Here is a 27,516-nt window from a genome sequence, read left to right as displayed (position 1 = left end):
TCAGGAGATTTCTGCTAAACACGAAATTTCAGTCATTCTCAAAAGGCATTCTGGTGAAGAGTATTAAGGGCATATTGGGTTGTTAATCAATGAGAAAACATAACAGATTCAGTTAATTCCTGTTTTGTTTGCAATAATTTAAATTCATAACTATACCCAAATTTAACTGCTCTGCAGAATACTGCCTATCCTAGCTAGGGTGAGCATGGCAAATGTACATTGATTGCCATGTCACATGTTCTGTGGCAACACAACAATGTCTGTCAATACCAAGGTTCATTCCATTGTTTCCATTATCACACAATGGAGTCCTCCTTTTTTATGGTTCTCCATCAGCTACTAGTGAGATGTCTATGCAACACACGTTAGTATCCCACTTAAACATTCTAGTATAGTAGCAACAACATCCAGTCATTTCATAAATCATTTGTGGATACTTTTCTTATTTTAATGCTCCAGCAAAAAATAATTTGGGGCTAAAATCTTGAAGTGGTCATGAAAGTCTAAGAAAGTAAACGATCTTTAACAGTGCAGACAGGTGCTTTGTTTTGTGTTTTGTCCACCTTAGCCCTTATTTCTCACAGATATCATACTCTGAGAATTAAACCTGCCGGCAGAGCCAAATGTAACCCACTACACCTTAAAACAAAGTATAATACCCAGGTTTTTGTTTTCTTTCTCTCTTTTTTTTGGGACTGCTGTAATGGAAAGGCCTTCAGCACTTTTTTCACTATGAGAAAATGGATGTGGGGGACTAATGTACTGCAGAGGTCAGGCATCAGTGGATACATTTTTGGAAGCAAAGCAAACTTATCCATCAGTTTCCTGTCAAAACTAACCAGGCATTTACACTGTGAAGTAAATAAGACCTCTATTTTGGCAAAAGGCTAGGCACTGATCGGAGCTGTTTGGGGTTTTTGTTCAGTGAGCGTCTCCTACCTCCTAACTTTGAGCAGGACCACCACGCTCAGTGTATTTGTAACGTGAGTAAGACTTGAACTTTGGTCCTTAAAGGTGAACGATGTAACTTTAGAACCCTGAAGAGCTTCATTGGGGTCAAGAAATCTCATATATGAGAATACTTCAAAAAGGGAAACAAAAAGAAATAAGGAAAATTACACCTTTAATGCGCTACAAATAGTATTTACTTCAACTGTCTGTGGATTGCTTTATGAAACTGAATATATCATATGAGAATTAAACAGCAATCAATATGCTTTCTCTGATACGAATTGAAAATAATTCATGAAATACATTATAATAATTGAATTTGTGTCACATGTAGATCTATATGATATTTGCATATATTCCAAATTAGCTTTGAAAATTTGTTTACTGTGATAATAGTTACTAGTGGTTTTATCTTGTATTATGAAGTCCAGACTTAAAAAGAAAATCCATTGCTCTTATGAGAAACATAGCATAATCTGATTAGGAAGGTGTCTTTACCCGAGCTCAGAATTGTCCATCTTATTTTCTGGAGTAATTTATGATTTGAACTATTGTTATCTTAACAGTGGGGTAATGAAATATCTATTTGGACTGGGGTGAACAAACAAACTGTAATGTTTGGGAGAATCTGACACAATGCCGAGTAAGAGTGAAAAAGAAACGGTGTCAAAGAATGCGATTACAAAAGAGCCTTACCCTAGCCCAAGTATAAAATAAGAAGAAAATATAACAACATTTCGGTGCACAGCCCTAAGAATTTGATGAGACGTTTATGTTTTAAATAAGCCTCTACTCCATTCAGCAGTTTTTAATAAATTTAAATAAAAGTATCAAAGACAAATCTCCTTACTCTATGAGCGCATTCATGGAAATCACTGAAACAAGAATTCCAGGAAAGAAATATACAGTGATGAATGTCTGCATGTATTGTAAGGAATACTAAATCATTTCAATGGTTGTTACAAACAGCTTGCAAAAAGATACAGGCAGGCTGCTGACACACACAAGCCTTCAGTAATGCATGCTCTAGCTAAGCCTGGAAAATACCTTTTGGAAAGCTATTTTTTTACCTTTATACGAGCATTCTTGATTGAGGCATCCATTTAGGAAATTGTACAGGAACATCAGCAGCTCTACTGTCTGGAAACTGTAATCTCACTTCTGTCAACAGAGAGAAAACAATCTGCCCTTATGTTGCAGTCTCAGGCCACTATTTAGGGCACGTTTCTCATTTTGGCCTTTTATGTTAATGATGACATTTCACTTTTCACCTTTTAATTTGTGTTCTCCTGCTCTTGCCCCTGTGCAGTGCAAAGCAATTCAATTAATTGGATAATTGGATTACAGAAAGAAAGACTTAAAGCCCCTCTGTCCCCACTGCAGGTCAGAGGACACACGGAGCTGGTTGAGAAATAAGCGTGAGTAGAGCAAATGTAAAAGAATGAGAAACATAAGTACTTTTCAATCCTCACTGCGTCCTCTAGCTTACACTGCTCCCTTGTTGTTAATCTGTTTTTGTGTGTCTTTGGCGTTAATTTCATAATAATCATCATCATCACAATACAACGTGTCTGTCCCATGGCTCGGCGCACCTCATGCCCTCTCCTCAGCGCCTCCTCTGGGGGTCTTGGGTGCTACATTGAAACGATCATCTTCGGCCACCGCCTCCAGCACAACCTGCAGAGAAAGCCGACGTTGGGTAGCCTAACCACACCTTCCCTTTCGGGGCGGAGGTACTATGGACGTCAACTTGGGGTGTCCCAATACCTCTGGGAACGAGTGAAGGGCACATAATCGAGCTCTTGTGCCCTTCACTGCTTCATAATAACGCGTACAAAAACCGTACACTGATGCGGAAGTGTTGTAGTGTTGACGTCCCAGAACACCTTGCGTTAAAGGCGGAGGCAAGATAATTGAGACGTGAGCTCGCCCTGCTCACTGATTGGTTTAGAAAGAGCCGTCACTCAAACCTAGTGGACCAATGGAGAGTGATCTACGCCTCCCTACAAGCCCCGCCCTCAAATAAAAACCGGCGGCGAAAGCAAAGATGGCGGTAGCGCCACTGCGGGCAGGGAGGCCAGGCCAGTGTGAGTGACATGGACGCCATACATTTTTAAAATTTTGCTTTTGATATAATTAAGTCTGTTTACAATTCCATACACTTTGCTTTCGATGGTTTTATTTTTCGTCTCAACATCCATTTTTCCGCAACTTTATTGATTTCGTTTACGATATGTTTTATTTGTAATTCGTTACTTATGTATTGGGAAAACATGGCAGCGGCAGGTGCATATACATTTTATGTTACTATAGATAGGCATTTCTAGATATTAAGTTATTTACCTAGGCAATTATTTGTAATATGTATGTTGTATGACTTTTAGCTCCGCCCTGCAGCCTAGGCCCGCCCACTCCATTACAGAGGCACGTCACCCGAACGTAAGTATAGGAATAATGCTCAAACAATATTTTATAGTTCAAAAATAACCATTGCATTTATCAAAACATAATTGTACACTAAAGTAAACATTTTCAACACCGTGTAAACTTTGTTTTCAACATACGGTGCTTGCATTCACTGTAGCTTTGTATTTCAATAAACCATTGGCTATATATGTATCCTGCATACCTGACAGCTCGTACAGTCACACAGGACAGTTTCTGCACTTTCCCTGCAGGAGCTCGTACTCGCACTGCATTGTGACAGCCTCTCCAGGTGACACTTTTACTGCACGAATATACACTCACCTAAAGGATTATTAGGAACACCATACTAATACTGTATTTGACCCCCTTTCGCCTTCAGAACTGCCTTAATTCTACGTGGCATTGATTCAACAAGGTGCTGAAAGCATTCTTTAGAAATGTTGGCCCATATTGATAGGAAAGCGTCTTGCAGTTGATGGAGATTTGTGGGATGCACATCCAGGGCACGAAGCTCCCGTTCCACCACATCCCAAAGATGCTCTATTGGGTTGAGATCTGGTGACTGTGGGGGCCAGTTTAGTACAGTGAACTCATTGTCATGTTCAAGAAACCAATTTGAAATGATTCGACCTTTGTGACATGGTGCATTATCCTGCTGGAAGTAGCCATCAGAGGATGGGTACATGGTGGTCATAAAGGGATGGACATGGTCAGAAACAATGCTCAGGTAGGCCGTGGCATTTAAACGATGCACAATTGGCACTAAGGGGCCTAAAGTGTGCCAAGAAAACATCCCCCACACCATTACACCACCACCACCAGCCTGCACAGTGGTAACAAGGCATGATGGATCCAAGTTCTCATTCTGTTTACGCCAAATTCTGACTCTACCATCTGAATGTCTCAACAGAAATCGAGACTCATCAGACCAGGCAACATTTTTCCAGTCTTCAACTGTCCAATTTTGGTGAGCTTGTGCAAATTGTAGCCTCTTTTTCCTATTTGTAGTGGAGATGAGTGGTACCCGGTGGGGTCTTCTGCTGTTGTAGCCCATCCGCCTCAAGGTTGTACGTGTTGTGGCTTCACAAATGCTTTGCTGCATACCTCGGTTGTAACGAGTGGTTATTTCAGTCAAAGTTGCTCTTCTATCAGCTTGAATCAGTCGGCCCATTCTCCTCTGACCTCTAGCATCAACAAGGCATTTTCGCCCACAGGACTGCCGCATACTGGATGTTTTTCCCTTTTCACACCATTCTTTGTAAACCCTAGAAATGGTTGTGCGTGAAAATCCCAGTAACTGAGCAGATTGTGAAATACTCAGACCGGCCCGTCTGGCACCAACAACCATGCCACGCTCAAAATTGCTTAAATCACCTTTCTTTCCCATTCAGACATTCAGTTTGGAGTTCAGGAGATTGTCTTGACCAGGACCACACCCCTAAATGCATTGAAGCAACTGCCATGTGATTGGTTGGTTAGATAATTGCATTAATGAGAAATTGAACAGGTGTTCCTAATAATCCTTTAGGTGAGTGTACAGCATCGCAATAAAGGCTCCTGCGCTGGTGATGTCCTGCTATTGCTATTGCTATTGCTCTCTGTGCTGCAGTAGCATCGCGTATTGATCAGTGGAGTAAAAGCACTCAATGCGTGTGTTTTTCAAGCACATGAAAGACTGTATACGGGTAGAGATCGCCACTGGAGCGCCAGACTGACTCTATTGTATAGGGTAGGCAGGATTATGGGTTATATTTGAGTTATTATGTATTTTAATGACTGGTCAAAATAACCTGATTTTAGCAATTCTAGGTGAATGTGTTTATAACTTATTTATTTTCGTGTTTATGCAGTTAAAACGAAGTAGAGATGTTTAATACATAAGCTCGGTGCTTCTAGTGTTTTTTTCAACTGGACTCTAGGGCCGCAGTAAAGTGCCTCAGGGGCCGTATACAGCCCGGAGGCCGGACGTTCCCCACTCCTGGTGTAGGTAGTAAAAAAAGTGTGCGATTTTGGACACAACGTTTTTCTTTTAAATCTTTATGACATATTTGGGTGTGTCTGAATTAAATTGCCTGAGTCAGAGACCTTGAGAACTTTTACATTTTAAAATGATTTTTAAAAATAAATTTAATAAAATGCTGATTTAGGAAGAGAATAATACACTGATCAGCCATAACATTATGACCACTGACAGGTGAAGTGAATAACACTGATAATCTCGTTATCATGGCACCTGTCAGTGGGTGGGATATATTAGGCAGAAAGTGAACATTTTGTCGTTAAAGTTGACGAAGCAGGAAAAATGGGCAGCGTAAGGGTCTGAGCGACTTTGACAAGGGCCAAATTGTGATGGCTAGACAACTGGGTCAGAGCATCTCCAAAACTGCAGCTCTTGTGGGGTGTTCCCGGTCTGCAGTGGTCAGTACCTATCAAAAGTGGTCCAAGGAAGGAAAAGCGGTGAACCGGCGACAGGGTCATGGGCGGCCAAGGCTCATTGATGCACGTGGGGAGTGAAGGCTGGCCCGTGTGGTCCGATCCAACAGACGAGCTACTGTAGCTCAAATTGCTGAAAAAGTGAATGTTGGTTCTGGTAGAAAGGTGTCAGAACACACAGTGCATCGTAGTTTGTTGCGTATGGGGCTGCGTAGCCACAGACCAGTCAGGGTGCCCATGCTGACCCCTGTCCACTGCCGAAAGCGCCTACAATGGGCATGTGAGCATCAGAACTGGACCACGGAGCAATGGAAGAAGGTGGCCTGGCCTGAAGGTGTTGACTCAATCCAATCGAGCATCTGTGGGATGTGCTGGAGTAACAAGTCCGATCCATGAAGGCCCCACCTCGCAGCTTACAGGACTTAAAGGATCTGCTGCTAGCGTCTTGGTGCCAGATACCACAGCACACCTTCAGAGGTCTAGTGGAGTCCATGCCTCGATGGGTCAGGGCTGTTTTGGCAGCAAAAAGGGGACCTACACAATATTAGACAGGTGGTCAAAATGTTATGGCTGATCAGTGTATTTGTTTGTTTTAAGGAGTACAGCAATGACGCATATAAAATGCACAAATCCTTAAGCAATTTGCTCATTATCTGTGGTTTGGAGTGGGGAGGGCACAGCAATAAGGATGAGTGGAGAACAAAATCAAGAGTGCAGAGGGTACTTTTAATGGAAAAAAAGAGAAACCGGCTAGATAATCAGCAATGGGTATTGGCAAGCATGGTGTGTGGGAGGCTCCATTTACCCACATGCACTCTCAACTGTCTGCTTAGAACATCCTTTTATGACTGCCAACACTGAAAAGGGGAATATATTAAAATGCTCATTACCATCTATATGCTTCTTCCCATTGGAAAAGATCTGCTTCGTAAAGTGAAGAATACCTTTAATATAAAAGCAATCATTGTGTGCTCGTGTAGCAGCTCAAAACTGGACAATGAGCTTTGTATCATACAGTGCAAGCTTTATTCAGGTTTAGCCATATCATCTCTGTATGTGATTGAGCTCAATTTGATACAGCTCTGCAATATGTTACTCAATACCCCTCATTCCTTATCATTGAATAACATCAATCTAAATCTTAGTTTAAAACAGATAGTCAGCATTTACCTTTTAGTTAACCCCCTTTTCCAAATTAATTTTAGTTTTTGGCAATATGTTTTTTTCTTTCGTTATATTTCTGGATTGCTTGCGTTCCAAAATTATCATCTTAATGCATATTTTAAACTTTTCAATCTCTAACAAAAGTACATAGAGCGCAGAAAGTCTTAAGCAGTGAGGTCATCAATGTTAACATTCCTGTCCAATGCATTTTTAATACATGTGTTTTTCTGTATTTATTGTAACTTAGATGTTTACAATGACAGAAAGAGAGAGAAAAATATCAACAAAAACAGAAGGAATAAGAAGGCTACAAAAAGGGCAAAATGCTAGTTGTATGGAATGGAGTTTACAAAGCAAATCTCTTCACAAGGATACATGTGATTGCAATTACTGCACCAGGGCATTACCTGACTGAATTAATGAAGCCAGTGTTAGCTCTATAGAATGTCTCCTTTCTACTTCTTTCACAGCTGGCTCACATTCAAGCTATTCAACCTAAAAAGAGCAATTTAAACTGTGAACCTGCATCAGTTCCCTGCCTTCCCCGAGTACAGCCCCTGCAGTAGCCAAGGAATTTCCTGCTTGTTAGGTCACATGCACAACTTACACTCCCTGTCATAAGATTATAATGAACGTTATTATAACAATTTTTGACCCATTTCTGACAACACATAGAAAGTGCTCGCTGCTCCCCAAGTCTGTTAGTAATGCAGACTTAATTCTGTAGTGGTTGTCTCTGCCATCTGGTGTGCCTTTCTGGAATTACATTATTCCTGTTGATTTCACTTGCTCGGTGGACCTCGATTTAGGTGTGTTTCAAAGCTGGATTCTGAGCATAGTTTTTTTCTCTCTTAAATAATGCATAATAATGAAATTGTACATGTGTCATCAATAGCCCACGCACTCAACAAATCTTGGAATTTGCAAAAAGATGTGGCAAAAGATTCTGTAAGCCTAAATTGACCTAAATGTAAATAGTTATGTCTGGCACAACACAGAACTTCACCCAGGTAACACCATCCCTACTGTGAAGCATTGTGGTGGCAGCATCATGATATAGAGCAGCGGCAGGGACTGGGAAGCTTGCCAGTGCAGAGGGCAATATGGATGGAGCTAAATACAGGCAAATCCTTGAGTACAATTGCTTCAGTCTGCAAAAGACAGTGACAACAGGACAGTGACCCATAAGCACACAACCAAAGTGTCTTAAAAACAAGTAAGCAAATGTCCTAGAGTGGCCCAGTCAAAGAGTCTGATTAAGAATCTGTTGCAAGACTATCCAACCTAATAGAGCTTGAAGAACAGAACAAAGTAATGTTTGAACAAAAGAAGAATGGGCAAATATTGCACAATCCAGATATGCAAACCTGGCAGAGACTTATCCCAAAAGACTCACAGCTGTGCTTGCTGCCGAAGGTGGTTCTACTAAGTATTGACTCGGGGTTAATATGTCTCTAACCAAGACATTTCAGTTTTTATTTTTTATTTTATTAGCTGTTGTTTCACAATAAAAATGCACTTGCCTCTTCAAAGTGTTGAGTAGGTTTTGTAAATCAAAGGGGAAAACATCCTGTTTAAATGCATCACAATTTCAGGTTGAAACCCAAGAAAATGTGAAGAAGAAGTCCAAAGGGGGTGAATACTTCCTTTGTGAATGTTTTAAATCAGAATTTGTTTGTGTGCACATTTTGTTTTCCACCGGATTGGTGTAGTGATCTTGTGATGAGCCAAATAAGAACAACAGCCAAGCACAATATATGGGTATGGTGTTGATATGTAAGGTTCCACACCAAAGGCTGATCCTCAAATTGGAAGCTGTAGGCATTCAGGGTAATGTAAGTAGATGGATTATGAACTGGTTGATGTATAGGAAGCAGAGGGTGTCGATTAGAGGAGTCGCTTCTAACTGAAGTGAGGTTGTTAGTGGAGTTCCACAGGGATCAGTACTAGGGCCTTTGCTTTTTCTAATCTATATTAATGATCTGGACTCTGGGACAGTTAGCAAACTGGTCAAATTTGCAGATGATACTAAAATAGGTGGCTCAGCAGATACAATCTTGGCAGCACAGGCTATTCAGAGGGACTTAGATAATATTCAGGGCCGACACCTGGCAAATGAAATTCAATGTGGACAAGTGCAAGTTAATACGTGCAGGTAACAAAAATGTCCACTATAATTACACTATGGGAGGTACAGATCTAGATGAAGTAATGCATGAGAAAGACCTAGGAGTCTATGTGGACTCCTCACTTTCTCCATCCAAACAATGTGGGGAAGCAATAAAAAGGCAAACAGAATGTTAGGGTATATTGTCAAAAGTGTAGAATTTAAAACAAGGGAAGTAATGTTAAGACTGTACAATGCACTAGTTAGACCTCATCTGGGAGGTGATCATAGTTTTCCATTATGTAAAATTTTGGTATTGTCATTTAACACAATTTAACTCTGCTGTTTGTATATATAAAATGACATTATAAAGTGTTTTAATTTTGTGTTGTGAAGTGTTTACTAGGACTTGTGAACACATAGCGCTTGTATCTGGTAGTATCACCCTCTATAATGTGCTCTGGAAAGTTCCTGACAAACTTGAGGAAAGAGCCGATTACAGAAAAGAGCCAGGAAGGCTTATTCTTTTCATTGAATCTATTATTTCTATCAGCCATCATATAGACAGATATTAAGGAATGAGAATGCAAAAGATCCTTTAAAATGGGTAACTGTAAATGGACATCAGGGAACTGTTTCTGTTAAGTTCTGTTAAGTACAGGAACACAGCCAAATGTACTACATTCTGTATGAAGGTGCAATCCAGGACACAGACAAAGTATTTTGCTAATTCCAGAGTATGCATGCATCCCATATATAGTTATGCAGGCATTAAAGTAAAGTATTAAAGTATACATTGTGTAGTGGGTAAATTGTATTTATTTACATAGTTATGAATTATACAGAATAACAGTCACAAACCTCATCCATTTAATACACATTAAGTATCATTTGCTGGTCAAGATCAGGTCTCTGGCAACTCTATGTGCCATAAAGCATTTTAGCACTATGTTTATCCCACTATACTTGACAAATATGAATATTTTAATCATGTTTTTTCTTTCATGCAGAAAGACAGATACACATATATTGTCATATATTGTCTGAATTTTATTAAACACATTTTTAGTTAAAAAAAACATTTACTCATTGTATGATGTCTATTTATATAACCACTGTTTTAATATTTAAATGTTGCATTCATTTGTTGTACTTGACAGTGACAGAAAACAGAAATGAAAAAAAAAAAATTGTTTAGTAAAACTGGTCATCAATATTTAGCTTGTCAATGTTATGTGCACTGCGTACATGCATAAAAACGTGTTCAATTACAGTATAAACAAATGTGTTATTGAATAAAACAGTACAGTATTACAGTATCAATGCAGCAGTCAGTTTTATATCAATAAGGGGGGCTTCATTGTTGATGAAAATAAAAAGATTTAGAAAAATAAAATCAAATTTTTTTTAAAATAATATTCAGTTCAGACATGACAGAAACATATATCCAGTGAACACTGACATAATTGGACTAGTATGCACGTATGAATTTCAACTTGTAATTAACTTACTATGTATTGAACATAGAAAGTAAGACTCTTCCTCAAACCTTTTATGTTGTATGTCCTGCCACATGCCACATGTAGTTTCAGTTGGAAAGTCAGTATTTATTCATTTATTTATTAGCATTTATTCTGTTGATTTACAATATTGCCAACGTGTTTCAGCAGCAGACTGCTTCTAGAATACTTGAAATTAAGTGGCGTAGGAGTGAATGTAACCCTTTGAACAATGTTAACTGCCAATAGAAAAACAGCACATTGTTAATATGAATAAAGGAAATGCGCATCAGTAGTACAATAATTTAAGTTTGCTTTGTGATTTCATTAAAAACCCTTTCAGCTCTTCAAATTGGGGAAATTAAGGACTGAAGAATATTGTTTTTTCTTCTTCGCTTGAAGGTTAGAATATGTCAGGATCTTTTTTGCATTTTATGTGAGCGTCAGCATCCTTCTGCGGGAGAAAAATCATGAATACAAAACAACAACAAATCTAATAATTGAAATGAAAACTGAACTTTTTAAGACAGATTAATTGAGGATTAGGAAGTCAGACACATTTTCTGTCTATGATAAATTCTTATGGTAACTAGTATTTCATAGTCTAATCACAAAGTCAGATACACAATGGCCGTTTGTATCAGTATCATACATATCTTAAACACTATAGATACCTCTAGATCCACAGGAATCCACAGAATGTTGCAGTCGTCTAATGAACTGCTAGGATTGTTGAATTGAGAGGCTGCTGTCACCATCAGCAACTAAAACAGGAAAATATATATGCATTCATTAGCAAATTATTCAAATAACTGTGTAACTAACTAATAATCCCACTAGACTCCAGAGATAAAGAAAGACTCATCAAAAGATAACATAACAGGAAAAAAATTGAACTGTGCTATCCAGGAGAACAGTATAATATGTAATGAAGCGTTAGTGAATAAATATTGTGATTGAAAAATTACAGCCCCCTTCAAATCTGATGTGTAAAATTGAACTTACCTTGAACAGTGGACTCTGTGCTTTGGTCTGGGTGATCCAATTGCCCTGGCTGGTCATCAGTGGTGTCTGATAAGGAACATGACTCAGTAAAGGTTTTGCTCTAATGTGATTTCATCTACCTATGTAATGTAGGTAAATGTACCGAAACCATTTAAAAATATTTCTTACGAAATATGGATTCATGTATTTAAAGCAGATTGGGGGAAAGGCTGATGAATGCTTGTAAGGTGCGGTAGAGGCTTAGGGACTGTTGTGTCACAACAGCAGTATTGTCAAACCCATGGTGTGTGTGGAAGTATTTTGCACATTGTCAATCTTTGTTCCACAAAGGATGTGGTCAAAGATTATTTTTATTTTGTTTTCTATTGTTTCATGCATTTTGGGGTTGTGATTTTGCTACTGAATCATCACTGCGAACTGGGTGCTTGAGAAGTGTGTGGATTGTGTACGGAGCTCTCGCAGTACCTTGGGAATTGTGGTCAGTTTCGTCATGATCAATAGACTTCGGAGTTTCTGACAATATAATGGGAAACCAATTAAACACAGAAACTCCCCAGCAGGGGGCACTCTAGCCATGCATTCCTACCTGAGTTTTATTTAATTTAACAAGGCACCAGTAGTTTTCCTAATCTGTTAATTCCTACAGTATACATTGGTCCCCACACTTACCACTAGAATCCAATTCGGGGGATTTGGTGTCTTCACCCTCCTGGACATCTACAATTAATTACAATGCAGCTGATTATTATCTGAAAACAAATCTACCTTGGCTTCTACTTGATCATTCATTAGAGTGAGCCAAGAGTTTATTTTATGCTCAAGCAGACATGCAATATGTAAATTATTGACTGGGAATACAGTCAGTACTCTGTTAGAACCTATACACTACCAATACATATCTGTTATTGGCGTACAAACAGCAACTTACCGGCAGAGTCTGCTTCGTGGCTTCCTGGATCTTCACTCAGAGAATCTACAAAAAACATACACAAAAAGCACGACAAAACAAAAACATAAGGGCCTCTTTGAAAATAAAAGATTTTCCTATCACATTTTTTTGTATAGATTAATTGTTTGATCAGAATAAAGTATTTATTTATGGAGTCTTTTGTTCATAATGTGCCATATGTTAGATTTTTCACATCAGAATTTCCTGCTTGTTTGGAGGCCTTTTACACACCTGCTCCCACCTCAGTCTCTTCCTGGCTGGCAGTGTCAGAACCTAGACACACACAGCAATGAAAAGAAAGCAATGTAACTCACCTTTCTTAAATTATTGATTTTGTTGTTAGTTTTTCCTGTAACTCAAAGGTTTATAACATGAACTTTACATATGATGCAGAAACAAAAATATGAGTTTAACCTACCAGTGGATTCTGTCTCAGTGCTGGTGTCTTTTTCATCTGAAACACAAATTTTGAATTTAGTATTCGGTATAAAATGAGTTTTTAATGTGTTATGTGGATAAGGATCTGTATGTAAGGATAAATATAATTGTCATGCTTAAAAATGTATGTGATGATAATACTGTGGTTATGCGATTATATTTTATGGATGCTTATTCTTTCATGTACGGAAAAGAGAACTGTCTAGTTCACCTTTCATGCTGCATTTAATTGTACTTGTATTTTCAGTCTCTCTATATCTTTGTCAGTCTCAGATTAGACGTTTGATACATTATGAAGTACCGTTGGATTCAGACTCTGATGTGTCTTCAGTAATGTCATCATCTATACAGAAAAAAGTAGTTACAACCTTCAGTATTATATATGGACTTGAACAGTAGCTCCTACCCTGTGTGTAGGCCAGCACAAATTCTCCATTTTATCTTATACTCTTATACTCCTTTTTAATGCAGCTGAAATACTGGTGGAAGATACAGTGTCCTTGTTATTGGAAGTAGTTGCATTAACTCCCTACTTGTCACTCCTCATGCCTGTTTTGTTCTGTCTTTTAATACATTGTGTATGATTATGTGCAGACAGTTAGGGGTGTGCTGAACGGGGTTACACTCCCTCAAGCCATTGTTTTAAAATTAGTTAGTCGCCTTTTTGTAATTGAAAGCAGTGTGGAAATATTTAGGCCTGGAAACTGAGGACTTGGCTGAGGTGTCCTTCAATAAGGCGAGGTTCATCCTACATTCCATTTGTCTGTGCTTCCCATAGCAACATGTTGGATTTCAATTAGTTACTTGTGCCAGAATGAAAGGGCAGAAAGCCTACCGTTGGTTTTCAGCTCTGATTCTGAAGATTTGTCATCTGGGACATCTGTATGAAGACAAAATGGAGGTCAAATTCTCATGTGGTTGCAGTATTTCTCACCTTTCAGAGCTTAGGCATCTTTCAATGGTCATAAGCAAAAGTCTTTGCCCTTGGACCAAAATACAATTTGATATAATGACTGCAGTTGCAACTGAATACAAATAATTTGGCTCATACACAATATCAGCAAGAAATGCAGTAAGAGGATATGCTTTGCCACAGCTTTGTTAAATACACAAATTCCAAACCCATGAATAGGTGGCAGCTTTCCATTGGAAAAACAAAAAGAGCCTCTTGCAAGAAAAAAAGTCGCCATCCACTTCGGGGATTGGAATGTAAGAATGACAGGTGCTTTGATGTTTTGATTTAATCTGGGCCAATATAGAATTTGTGCGGAAGTAATATTAATTTGGAAACTTGACATTGATAGCAGACTATCTAGTCAGACTCCATTTCTGAACACATTTCTGTGCCAGGCATTTTTCTGTCTTGTTGGACATAGTCTAAACATGGACGATGTCTGTATTTATTACTGATTGCATTTTCCGATAAACAGCACATTAAAAGAAGATTATGATTTGTGGAGTAATGGGTATAGTGTCCAGTAACCTCATATTGGCACACAATTATGAATGGCATCTTACTCAAATCTATCAATGAATAGCTACAAGAGATACTTACCAAGTTTTTCTGTGCTGGCACTGTCACTTGCAGAGTCTACATAAAAAATAAATCACATTTAATACTGATCCCATAAAATAAACGTCATTTCCCACAATATACTATTTTTTGGCTACATATAGCTGGAACAGAAAAGATCTCTGTTCTTTCCATTAGTACGCACACAACATATTGGAACACTTGTATTCGTATCTGACATTTAGTGTGATGCAGATAGAAAGAGATAATGGAACCTGTCTTTATTAAAACTAAAGGTAGTTCTCACAACTGAATCGAATTGAAAAGACAAGTGATGACTTACCTTCAGAAATATTCTCTTGACTGCTTTGACTGTCAGTGTCTTGCCTGCTGGGACTGGATGTATCCTGGCTGCTCTGGCTGTTGCTCTCTTCACTGCTCACACTGTCTGTATCTTGGCTAATTTTGCTCTCAACCTCTTGACTACTGTCGCTGTCTTTTTCCTGGCTGCTTTGACCAACACTTTCTTTGCTGCTTTTGCTCCCAGCCTCCTGACTGCTGTCGCTGTCACTGTCTTTTTCCTGGCTGCTTTGACCAACACTTTCTTTGCTGCTTTTGCTCCCAGCCTCCTGACTGCTGTCGCTGTCTTTTTCCTGGCTGCTTTGACCAATGCTTTCTTTGCTGCTTTTGCTCCCAGCCTCCTGACTGCTGTCGCTGTCTTTTTCCTGGCTGCTTTGACCAATGCTTTCTTTGCTGCTTTTGCTCCCAGCCTCCTGACTGCTGTCGCTGTCGCTGTCTTTTTCCTGGCTGCTTTGACCAACACTTTCTTTGCTGCTTTTGCTCCCAGCCTCCTGACTGCTGTCGCTGTCTTTTTCCTGGCTGCTTTGACCAGCGCTTTCTTGGCTGCTTTTGCTGTCGTCCTCTTTATCTACAGGAAATAAGGGTTATTGTTCTCAAAAAGGCAAAGAAACGAATCACGAGTTATCTAGTTTTTATGGCTATTATATTAGGCAGTGTATGTATATTTAACAATATACAGAGTGTACTTACTATGTATAATAACTTACCTTCAGAAGTTTTAGAGACGTCATCTTTATCATCATCACTCTTACTACTGTCTGCATCCTCAGCATCTTTTGTAAGTTAATCAACAGTAAAATGTTCCAATTTAATAGTATTGAAACACATTAAGAATACTATTTCTATTCTTTGGTGGCTCAGGATGTCTTGTTACTCACAGTCATGGAGAAAAGTATGTGCCTCTTAAAGGAGCACATTTAGATATACAAGCTGAATCTGAATAAAACTGAATCTTGTGAACACAGTTGTCTTTTCATTGATATTTTGTTTGAATCAGAAGTATTGTTTTCTACAATTATTTTGGATAATTCTTTGCCAACACTGTCCTCAAACACAGGTGCCAATCACAAAGGCATCCATTGAAACACCTACCGACTAAAGGCGATTCCATAGAGCTCTTATCTTCTGCTGCATCTGGTTCGGACTCCGAGTCTGCTTCATGAACACTCTCTGAAAAGACAACAGCGCACCTTATGTAAGAAAAGCAGGTGTTCTTTTTCCAAGTGCAACAAATGTCATATTATGGAGCACAAGTTTTTTAAATCAATTTTTTCAAACCTGGAATTTAACCAAGTGTTCAAAGTATCATTGCCTAAGAGAGTTACAGTGTGACAGTTGTCCTAACCTTAAGAGAGCATTGCCTTCAGGATTTGGAAGATGGGACCCAACAAGAACTAGGCTTCTTTACCATCTTATCTATGATAGCACTATTAACCCATAGTACATGATGTAGAATAATTAAAACATGGTTTACCCTTGGAATCCAAGTCCAAAGTCTTTAGAGTTTCATCTGTGAAGAGAAAGATAAGTTATCTGAATTTGTACTATATTGGATTTCCACCGTATGGTTTACTCTTGATAAAAGAAAGGGGGACAATCACAAGAAGTTCCCTCAAGCTGCTGTGTCTCTTAGGGATGATTATTGTTATACCCAATCTGAGAAAGCTTAACTTCTACCATACTGTTTTCTTGTTTTTTTGTTTGCTTTAGATTGTGACATTCAGCTGTGTAAAAAACGATTGTGTGAATCATAATTTGAAGGCAAAATTCACCCATCAGTCACCATTCGGATTTGTTTTCAAATAATATTGCTTGTGATTATACCTCTGCTTTCAATTGAAAGCCCATTATTACCTAAATAAACATCTTCAGTTACGCCCCGTAGTTATCACCATTTTTAGATAAAATATAGACCAACATGGATGAGCACTATACAATCCTTTGTCTTCACATCTTACTGTATACTGGGTTATTTTTCAAAGGAAACTTAAATAAACTTCATTTGTAATTTTTGTAAAACAAGGTAAAGTTGATTACCAATTGAATTTGATTCTGACTCTGAGGAATCTTTATCTTCAACATCTGTGGAAAGATAAAGTTGTAATAAATACATACAGATTCACCACCATCTAATACTGAAAGCCCAGAAATGGTCATCCTCAACCTCCTCTCACTCAAACCTCAAATAAGTCATTATCTACCTTCACTAATTCACTGTACAGCTACTTGCTGTTTGTGGCGGCTTCAAGAAAAAGCTGCCTGGTGGGTAACATGACTAAGGCTTCAACTGATAATTGTAAACAGTTTTTTTTTAGGGACACAACCTCAACCAAGCCTTTCACCTTAGCTGACCAGATGCACATTCACTGTGTTTACTTTTCAAACCTCTTTTCTGTTACTCAAGAAAATGGCAGCATTATCCAGAATGCATTTTGTTCCCTCTTACCCTGAGAAGCGCTCTCTAAAGCATCTGTTTTTGCCATGTCCTCATCTAGAAAAACAAGATCACAGAGTCAGTCAACCCATAATGCAGAATACAGCATGGTGCAGTAGACAATAGGTATTATGTGTTTGGCTTTCAGTCCACCGTACCTTTTGAATCATTTTCCGAGTCTTTTTCTTCTTTTTCAGCATCTACAAAAAGGGCAATACAAAGAGCTTTTCATGCACTCTGAACATATCATAATCACATACATTATATTTAATCTGGATTCTTTGTCATCTTAGACATCTTATTCCACAGCTACTACAGAGTGGTACAACAGTCTTGATACCGTGATTCATTCTATGGATTACTGTTATCTTACCTAAAGAATTATCTGTAGAGTACTTCTCATTTGTATCATAATCTAGGCTATCATAATAATAAAATAGATAATAAATAGATTAAATACTACTAATAATAAAATATGTTACACACAAGTGTTCTAGATCCATTGTGAGCTTACCTTTTGAATTACTGTTTTCATCAGTATCTGAAAGAAAACAAATATATATATATATATTATATATATTCAAGAATGTCATCAATCGGTTTCTTGAAGAATCCGCCAGCTCTCAAAGTAAAGTCATCTTTACTTTGAGGGAGCTGAGCACAGCAGTGTCTGGCAGCAGACTGAGGAGTCTCAGCTGTGCATGGCTGGCTGTTTCACATGGGCAAGGAGCTCACATCACAGGTTTAGCTTAGATGGTATGAAGGCACTCCCAAGTCTAACTACTACGGGAAGATGCCAGACCAGTAACTGACCCGCAACTGCCTGCTGAAGAGCTTCAGTAGCCTCTGAGCTACAATGTCTTGTGCCTTGTATTTGTTTCTCTATATATTTATATAGTGGAAGCCTAGTGTTCAGTCTCAAGGCCTGACTAACCTTTGCTGTCTTCATCTGATTTTCCCTTGTCTTCCTTATCTCCTTTATCTGCCCCATCTCTATCAACATCTGTGAAATATAAAGTATGTCATGTTAAAGATGTAACAGCCACTTTCCACAGAGGCTTCAGTAAGATTATTGTACATGCCAGACATCTTTGAAGAGTTATTTTTTAATGTTAATGTTATTGCCCTGGTTGTATATGGGATATGTCTGTCTGGTCAACACATAATGATGTATGAGTCAGTATTTTCTGGAACCACTGACCTGTTGATTCTGCAGAGTCTTTGCTCTCTGCTGACACATCGGAGACACCAGTAGTTTCTACAAAACAAGTTGTTTGGACTCATGAATTTACCCTTCTTTAAAGTTAAAATATTGTATTATTCTGTATATACAGAGTCTTTCCTCTCCACAAAATGATTAAGTAAATACACTGTAAAAATCTAGAATGAAAATATTGAATAGAAAATGAACAATTGAAATATACTGGTATTTAATTACATTTCTATCATTAAAACATTTTTTTCCTGCAGAATCAGCATATTTATATAAAGATATCCTGTCTAATAAGTATAGTTTAGGAAATTATTCACTTAATTAATTGTTTAGTGATTATTTTCATAAGAAATGTACAAACCTGTGTACAAATGTACAACATGTATCGAATTTTGTTACAACCTTTAAGTCCTGTAGATGAACAGTTTCATGAAAGTATAATAAAAAAAAAAATACCCATAGAGTCTCCACCGAGGCCAGTGTCATCAGGGTCAGTTGTCAATTCTGGGAAACAGGGAAAACACAATCCATAAAGCAAGTACGCTGCAATTAATTTTTAAAAACCAAAATTCAACAAAACAGTTTATTTAATTCCACCTGAGATGTAGAATTAAGCTAGCAACTTGATGTGCCCTTTCCATCAGTAGTGCCCTTTCCTGACAGGTGTGCTACTGTATCGCTGCAGTATATTATAATGTCTGTTCAGTTGTATTTGTTTCTCTGGCCTGCTAAATTTTCTTCCAAATAACTGCTATTCTAAGTTATACAGTTAGTCTTTGAGGCAAAGAATCATCATGACAACAGAATTACTCCTTGATTAATTGTTCTATCACTAAGCTATATGTTACATGGGAATAAGACAGACTATAACTTTGTAAGACTGATTATTGACAGATACTGCTGTAACATTGCCAGTCACATGATGAAATCACCTATAGAGCTGGAATCATTGACAGTATCAGGCATACTTGTATCATCATCTAAAACAAGGAAAGACTATGGTTAAATACCCTCCTTTATTTATGTATATGTATACTCTGCATTGAGTGTTTGTTTGATACATTGCTGTAACAAACAGGAAGTTAGATATATCATATTCATGTTTTATGTGATTTTCTTTCCAAAACAACAAAAACATTTTCAAAAGCTTACTGTACAAAGGTTTTATCTAAAAGTGTGAAGAATTACATCCCACATGGCTTCATACCTGGCATAAATACCTCCTTAACAGTTGAACAGCTTTTACATGACCTGATAGAATTGTTTCCTTCATTTGGCAGATAATCAGTGCAAGATTTAAATGTGTAATCAATTACTGAATACACTTATGCCAGATTCCAAATAGTTCTGCATGTTTGCATTTAAGAGTCTTAGGTAAGATTAAAAAAAAACAAGCAAACAAAGAAAACAAACAAACTGTTGAATTATAATTTTTAAAACGCCTTACTCTGGGTGTCTGTGCCTCTGGAAACATCACTGCTATCAGCATCTGAAATAAATTAATACATTTTAGTGAAGACTAAATATTACAAAAAAGGCTTTGTTGTCTAACAGAGAACATCTGCATTTTATTACTTGTAATTCCATCTCAGATGTGTGAGAGAAACTGTAAAATATTCTATGGGTTTGTGCTTTTCTTTTGTTTTACACATTTGTTTGTTTTCATCACTGTGTCAAAATACTACACTGTGACAGATTTTTTTATGCAATGGCTTTTCTGTTTCCTTGTTGTTATTGTTTTAGAATATTCAAAAAATATATTTCAGATTGTTTTCTCTATGAAGGAATTTGCCTAAACCTATAAGAACTAATGTCACATTAAGGCAGCAATGTTTATCTGGATTTACATTTAAACTGCAGGCTGAATAGAAGGGGATGGATTTTTTATTTTTAAATAGTAATATTGTCATGACAATAAAACAATGCATGCTTTGATAATTTGTAGATGAGTCAATGTATGGGTTGGCATTGGTGTGGCTGTCAGTTGTTATATTTTAACAGTATTACAATTGCCAGTGTCTCCTTTAACACCCATATTTCAAAGTAAATAATTATTTCAACCTTGGTTATCATGTGCTGGAGTATATTAAACAAAACTTTCCCTTAGGGGTCACATTAAGAAACCCCTGAAAGTGTATTAACTCTAACAAACCTGGCAAATCTGAGGTGTCTCTGGAGCTATCCAAGGTGTCTGAAAAATAAATAAGTCCATCCCAGGTTTAAAGTATCATCCAAGAAATGCTTTACAGCTTGCTTCTGCTGAGATTTCATTGAAATGCTATGCATGTAAAGAAATATGAAATCATGCTTACCTAGGACCAGTTCAGAGGAATCATTTCTGTCACTAGCCCCTAATGAACACAGGGCATTGAGTAGTATTATCTTTAGTATTTTGCTATTTAGTTGAATTTCACTGTGGTTTGATTCCACAAATTGTGTATCATTTGTCAATTAAATAATCAATACATTAACACAATTATCTCTTCACCATTTCAGCTCACTTTGATACCGTGTTGCCAGCATTCTATGAGTAAACTGCCTCAATTGAACTTGACAATAAAAATAACTATTTTTAATCATGAACCACTTGTATAGAAAAATACGGCGATAGAAAGTGTATTCAAGATGCTACCACAATATCTTGTTTACTACTGTTCTTTTAAATATGAGGTAGTTTGGGTGATTTATTTTAAATATATCTTTCTACTTAATGACTGATATGTATATGAATTCCCCGAAGATACAGATGTAGTGTAATACAAACCTGCTGGAATTGTGACATCGATATGTTCGGTGGAAGTATCAGCCTTATAGGCACCTAAGGCAACAATGTTGAAATCCATTTTAGTAACTTCACCCAGCTTCATTAACATTAAAATATTTGTCCATTCATATTCCTCATTTTACTTTGCAGTGACATTAAAGTGCACTGCATCTTGTCAAAAGTTAAACAGACATAGAAGGCCAAGAAAAATCTTATAAACTTTTAGCTAAATAAATGGTTTATTAGATTCATAGATTCACATGTAAGAACAGAATATTTTTCTACGATATGTGGAAGAAAAACTACAAGAAAACAGCAAAGTTCAAGGTAAAAACATAGGTAGGCCTCACCATCTAGATATTTCAGCAATTCTATTGTCCCATCTTTAACACAAATATGTATGTTTATCTTTGTGGCTTTAAATATGGGGATGATGAAGAAATATTCATGTTCTCAAATAACTCAGTTTTGTCTTGCACAAAATATTGACTGACACTCGTATTTGCTCTGCAGTTTTGTAAAAATATGATTTATGCTTTTTTCAGTAAACTTCTTTGTAAAACAATTACAAAATTTAATATACTGATAAATATTGATTTATTTAAATAAAATATTCATAGTAAAAATTGTTTACACATTATTATTAGTATAATACACACACACGTGGATATATATATTTGTGTGTAAATTTCATTAGGTCAGCAAAGTCCAAACAGAGACCCACAAAACTGGTGAAAAGGGGATCACCTCTTAAGTGATGCAGTCATTTTCCTGCAGGGGTTTCATGATTTTGAAATTTCACTTATATTAAGAATTAAGCACAGATTATGTAGAGTTAGAACAATAAAATATTCAGATGGAAACTCACACATCACTATTATTCTTACCATCAAGAGGTGTTCCATCTGTGGAAAAATAAAGACATTTTATTTTGAAACATATAAATAATAATTAGCAGGCACATTGTAATCATTGCACTCGGCTCCCCCACATTTCTCTCTTCAGTTATATGTGATGATATGTGGAACCTATGTTGGATTATGTTTAATTTATTTATTAATTGATAATTTAAATAGGGATCAACTGTACAAAATAATATTATCACTATGAGAGTTAACAACAATCAAGAAGATGAGTGAAATCCTTACCATCGATGGGTGCAGAAAACCCAACAGTCATGAGAGCCGAGACCAAAAAGAGAGTTCTATGGGGATAAATAAATAAATATTTCCAGAGAAAAAGAAAACAGTAAGTTTAACAATGTGAATGTTGACACTTGTAAAAGGATTAAAATAAGAAGCTGGTCACAAAGGGATTTTTAAAGCCTGATTTGTGTAACTAAATCACTTCATGGATATTTGTAAAGATCGGCTAAGTGCTAATACAGTTGATATAATCCCTTTGAGACCCAAATGAGGTTACAGAGATTGTTTTGCAGCTCACTTCTTATTTTGGCCAATTTGCAGATCACGCTATTGGTGTTTTCTCATTTAAAGATACCTTTTCACTCCTGAAATACAGTAAATAGCTAGGTGTAGGCCTTGGTCCTTGCCCTGAGTGCTTACTGCCAGACTATGATTTCTGTTACTGTTTTCTGGCTTGCTTTCTCAATATGATAAAACCAAAATTCACAACATAATAACTGGCTACTGAGCAAATACTTTCAATGCAGTCCAAAATATCGCTGCCTTCACCAGTGCCAAGTACTACAATGTACTGTACTGAAAGACTGGAAAGCATTTATTATCAGGCAAATTTATTTTAAACCATATTGGCTATATAAAGAGAAAACAAAACATCCGTACAGTACATACATACAAACATACATACACACATCAGAAATAATGTATCATAAAATAAATATATATATATTTTTAATAACACTTATTAATAAAAACTGTTATGCCAACTTAAACAGCAAAACCAGCACATTGTTTTCCATTTTATTTCAGAATTTACCTTTTATTTGTTTACCTAAGATTTATTGAAGTGGTCATAAATTTCTTTCATTCTGTTTATTTCTTTCTTGACTTAATTAGTTACTTACTTATTAACTTAATCACTTACTTTTTCTGCAGTTAAGTTAATGTTTGTTATTTTTTTTTAGTGTTTAGAAATACCATATTAAAGTGACAAAGAGACTGTCCGGGAGACCACATTTCAAAGCACAGATAATAAACTCTGAGAACATATTGTCCTTTTTGTTAACTACGTAAGATAAGAAGGTGTTAGAAACGCATACATAAAAATACTCAAAATCAAATCAATACAGTTGCAACAAAATATACAGTTATGTTGTAAACAAGCTGACAATCTGTTATTCAGGAGTCCTTCATCAAAGAAACCTTGAAAAATGTTACAGTGTGAAAACAGACCTTGTACATTAATCCTTATCAAATTTAAATACGTTTTAAACAGAGGAATCTCAATTAAAGATGACAGAACACATAGGCCTAACAACCCAGACTGCATTATTTCTTCTCATTAAAAAATGTGATTTTCTGCAATGAAATGTGATGTGAGGTGCTAAACCACAATATATGAAAAAATATACGTATGTATGTATATATGTATATATATGGCCTGATTTATCATATAGATATACAATGGACAAACTTCCCATCAATTATGATACATTTTATGAGCTTGAATAAGTACCAACAATATGTGTATCCAGTCAGACATACTGTTTGACAAGAAATTAACAAGACACAAAAAATGATCAAATCTTAATAGACTCAACTAGGCCTTCTTTGTAATGAAAACAAGTTTACTAGATAATACACAATAATACACATACAATTAGGTGTCCGTGATAAAAAATGCTTCAAGAAACATTTCTTCAACAACAAATCTCTGAAAAAGCAATTGCAAATAACTATTTTGTCATACCTGTAAATCCCTATCCTATAAAAATGTATTTAAACCTTAATTAATTATAGAATAATTATAATTCAATTGAGTTAAATGTTTGGTATTTATTATTTAAATTTGCATAACTATTTTAACATTTTATGGTAGAGATACAAGGATAAAAGCAAACAATATTACTTTGTTTCACCACGAATGGTCATCTTTTTGAGAAATCTGCTATTTCTAGCAATACACTATTTCTTGGACTAATGATGCTTATGTATTATAATGTTTAATTAATTTAATTTTAATTCACAATTCCCTAATACAACTTACTTAAAGGCAGTAAAACAATTACAATGAAGGCTCAGAACAATTGAATTTTCCCCAAAGAAAGCTTCTTTCTATTGACATTAACATTTTAGATGGCTACTCTCAGAAAGACCAACAATCCAATGCACCTTTTTTCAGTCCTAATGATTTATTTAATGCCCAAAAGAAATTCATTGTTATTTGTCATCAATCAGATATTTCAACAAGTTATCATCCTTACTTGGCTCACATTCTCTGCCTATGTATGAAGCTACAGCACAAAAAGCATTTGTTCTAGCAGGTGATTTCTCACTGGAGCTTGTCTGAGCCACTCTGTTTAGAAAGTAATACACACCAAAAACTAAAAATGAACCTTTATGCACTTACCGGGATTGCATTTTGTAAGGATGTTTTAGAAACCAAGGCCAGGCAATGCACAGGAGCTTTTTTGTGTTTGTGTGTCTTCTTTACGTCTAAGGCTTTACTGGATAGATACCAACAGGTTTTATAGCTGTACTACTCCCAGAGCTGAGAAGGGGCAGTGCTTGTGCGACAGGATCCAGGCGCAGCAAAAACTCTTCTAAGGTTACGTTAATTAAAACAGGGTTAAGGGTGTGACCTGTTACCTTTTGTGCGTTCTGAGAAGGTTTTTGTGTTTTGTGCCACGAGCATCCTAATACACCCCCAACACAAGTAAATGTGTCATCCGATTTGTTACTTTATTGTAGAGTGCACTATTCTTCAACTACGGTGCACTGAAGTATAAAACCTGAATGGAAATGTGTCCGACTTTCTCTCACACTGAAAGAGTCTGAAATATGAAATAATCTCCGGGCATGGCTCTTTATATATAGAGAGTCTGTTATACTAACGCGAGACATGATAATACTGCCCAGCTGACTGTGAGAAGACAGGGGTCTAGAGAACAGGACTAAGGGTCTACTGAAATCATAAATGACAATACATTTCCCCAAGATGTATAGGTGTTGTAAACTATGCCTGTATATGTAACATGTTACACACAGACATACAGCAAAAGGCACTGTACTGATTAAAGTTCCAAATAGTTAAAATATTGTAAATGTGTTTATTTTTAAGACATCTCTTGCACGTACAATATTCTCAAATGAAACAAAAACACCGTAACTCATTAAATAAATAGATAGATAAATGAAGGAATCAATTCCATGATTCCGTTTCATAACCCTATGATTGAAATTGAAATACACCATATACCAGTGACTTTGAAAACATATACAATGCAGCAGTTAAAGACTTGACTGTGTGACTGACTGTCTTTCTCAATAATTTATCTATAATGTTTGTTTGATTTAATATTACTTTACAAATTAAAGATTAATCTTATTTTGCAATATAGGAAATGTACTTTTAGTACTTACAGAAACACCTTTTATTTAATGTCTTGATTTCCTTCTTTCTTTTAGGCAACATTTACTTAAATTGCTACCAGGACCTACATAACTTTTTCAGATGAACGTGACTGTGAAAATATATTATCACATTATACTGAAATGGTCTGAAACAACTTGCTAGACTTGCATCAGTGGGTTCCTGTATTACACAATTGTTCTACACATTATATACAAACACAGATGATTTGCTTGGATAACAATACATTTTTTGGTAAATCCTATGGCTGTCAAATCTCCAGATTTAAGCTGGAGTCTCCAGGTAGTGTATGTTAACCAAAATATATGTATGTATATGTTATGGATTTGACATTGATTCAGTTTTCACATTAACCTAAAACTAACTTTAATCCTTTACCATCCCTAATTCTACCAAACCATTAGGACTAAAAATGTCTTTAACTCTACTCCACACCCATAACTGTAATACTCCTGCACCTCTCTCGTGTATGACCCTGTACCTGAGGGAGCCGAAACAACTTAATTAGCAGCTATTTGTTACAATCTGCTCTTGTGATCTGCGAAGCATGGGCAGACCCCCATAAGCCTGCTAACACTTATCCTATTGATGGGGTTGTATTCTCGTACAAAACATCTTTCTGGAAATCAGGGAATGTCACGTCCCTTAGCTTGACAAAAGCTTCTGAGGATTATCCTCTCAGTTTACTGTGTAATTATTCGTTTTTAAGACACAGGGCATGATTATTGGTAAGTTATCCTTTGTAATGGAAACCCGTTACTTGTTGGTCAGATAAAAGTCAGTGCTTCCTTATGTCCTGATATCCTAAATATCCCATTCAGAGGAAACTGAAAGGAAGAATGATACATTCACATTTGATAAATAATGTGACAGAGTTCTGTACAATAATCTGCTTAAAGCTGCCTTGCCACACAGTGTTTTCATTCTGTTGCACCTTGTATTAAATGATCAAAATGAATGAGCCCATATGCCAGTCGCAAAAGGAGGCAACACAGCGTTGTATATCTGATGGCTGTGGGAGGAAATTTCCACTGTGGCTAGTTATAGACATTTTCAATTAATAACAACAACAATAATAATCATAAAATCTTCTCAGGTTAGGGGTTCCATGATCTGGTAATATGTCAGCTATGTCATGAAAGTTGTATTTGGCGCTTGAGAACCCAAGATCCGATCCTTTTTTTGGACTCAGAGAAGCACTTTGTCATAAAGTACTTGAGAAAAATACTCCACACTTGGTATAGGTAATGCTGGGTAATGTAAACTGTTGTAAAGATTTCAGGACAGGTTGGTTTAATTTTCATATATTACAATGAACAGTGGAGAGCTGAAATGTTCCCGAGCTTCCAGTGTTTCTGAGAGACAAACTACATTAAGTAATGTCCCAATTGTTCAGCCCAGTAAGGTGTTCAGTCATTGGTGAAAAGGGCATTTGTATGTGGCAGATAGGCTCCTACAAAGTTTCAGTTTTAACAATGCTGTCTTTTCCTGCGCAGCCAGCACGAGCAGGTAGTAAAGAACACGGCACTATTGAGGAGAGGCGACGGTTTCGCGGAGTCAGTGCCAGCGGATTGGCAGACAGTTGCCCCCTTTGTAGGAAGTCAATAGCCGCACTGTCTAGCACAGAAGGGACACTTCCCGGAGTGATGAAAGAGGTCATTAGCAGGCTGTTCTCGGACAAACT

The 27,516-nt window shown here is 36.9% G+C and overlaps 1 protein-coding gene and 1 long non-coding RNA gene across 5 annotated transcripts in view; one reads left to right on the top strand and one right to left on the bottom strand.

Moving 5' to 3' along the window:
• Nucleotides 1-3,335: 3,335 nt before the first annotated feature.
• LOC136759632 (uncharacterized) overlaps nucleotides 3,336-27,516 on the top strand; it is a 33,084-nt gene continuing 8,903 nt past the window's right edge. Inside the window, exon 1 of the long non-coding RNA XR_010820081.1 lies at nucleotides 3,336-3,390. This is a non-coding gene — a long non-coding RNA (uncharacterized LOC136759632). The remainder of the gene's footprint in view (nucleotides 3,391-27,516) is intronic.
• Nucleotides 9,879-24,958, bottom strand: stm (starmaker). Of its 4 annotated transcripts, XM_066715786.1 has the most exons (30): nucleotides 24,810-24,958; nucleotides 22,406-22,461; nucleotides 22,145-22,162; nucleotides 21,258-21,311; nucleotides 20,806-20,844; nucleotides 20,646-20,684; nucleotides 19,941-19,982; nucleotides 19,426-19,473; nucleotides 18,950-18,997; nucleotides 18,482-18,538; nucleotides 18,215-18,283; nucleotides 17,795-17,821; nucleotides 17,439-17,480; nucleotides 17,293-17,337; nucleotides 16,884-16,928; nucleotides 16,321-16,356; nucleotides 15,939-16,016; nucleotides 15,554-15,619; nucleotides 14,830-15,414; nucleotides 14,529-14,564; nucleotides 13,809-13,853; nucleotides 13,275-13,316; nucleotides 12,954-12,989; nucleotides 12,767-12,808; nucleotides 12,515-12,559; nucleotides 12,256-12,303; nucleotides 12,052-12,099; nucleotides 11,587-11,652; nucleotides 11,256-11,345; nucleotides 9,879-11,035 (listed from the first exon to the last, which is right to left on the bottom strand). In XM_066715786.1, exons 1-29 carry the CDS (start codon nucleotides 24,818-24,820, stop codon nucleotides 11,305-11,307), a joined length of 1,854 nt encoding a protein of 617 aa, XP_066571883.1. In that variant the 5' UTR covers nucleotides 24,821-24,958; the 3' UTR covers nucleotides 9,879-11,035; nucleotides 11,256-11,304. The 4 variants fall into 4 exon arrangements, with proteins under 4 accessions (XP_066571883.1, XP_066571886.1, XP_066571884.1 ...); XM_066715789.1 differs by lacking the exon at nucleotides 19,426-19,473; XM_066715787.1 differs by lacking the exon at nucleotides 20,806-20,844.

This window comes from Amia ocellicauda, chromosome 10, assembly GCF_036373705.1.
Source record: "Amia ocellicauda isolate fAmiCal2 chromosome 10, fAmiCal2.hap1, whole genome shotgun sequence".
In the NCBI taxonomy this organism is placed as follows: Eukaryota; Metazoa; Chordata; class Actinopteri; order Amiiformes; family Amiidae; genus Amia; species Amia ocellicauda.
The sequence above is the reverse complement of the archived record's forward strand: the minus strand, read 5'-3'. Positions and strand labels throughout refer to the sequence as shown.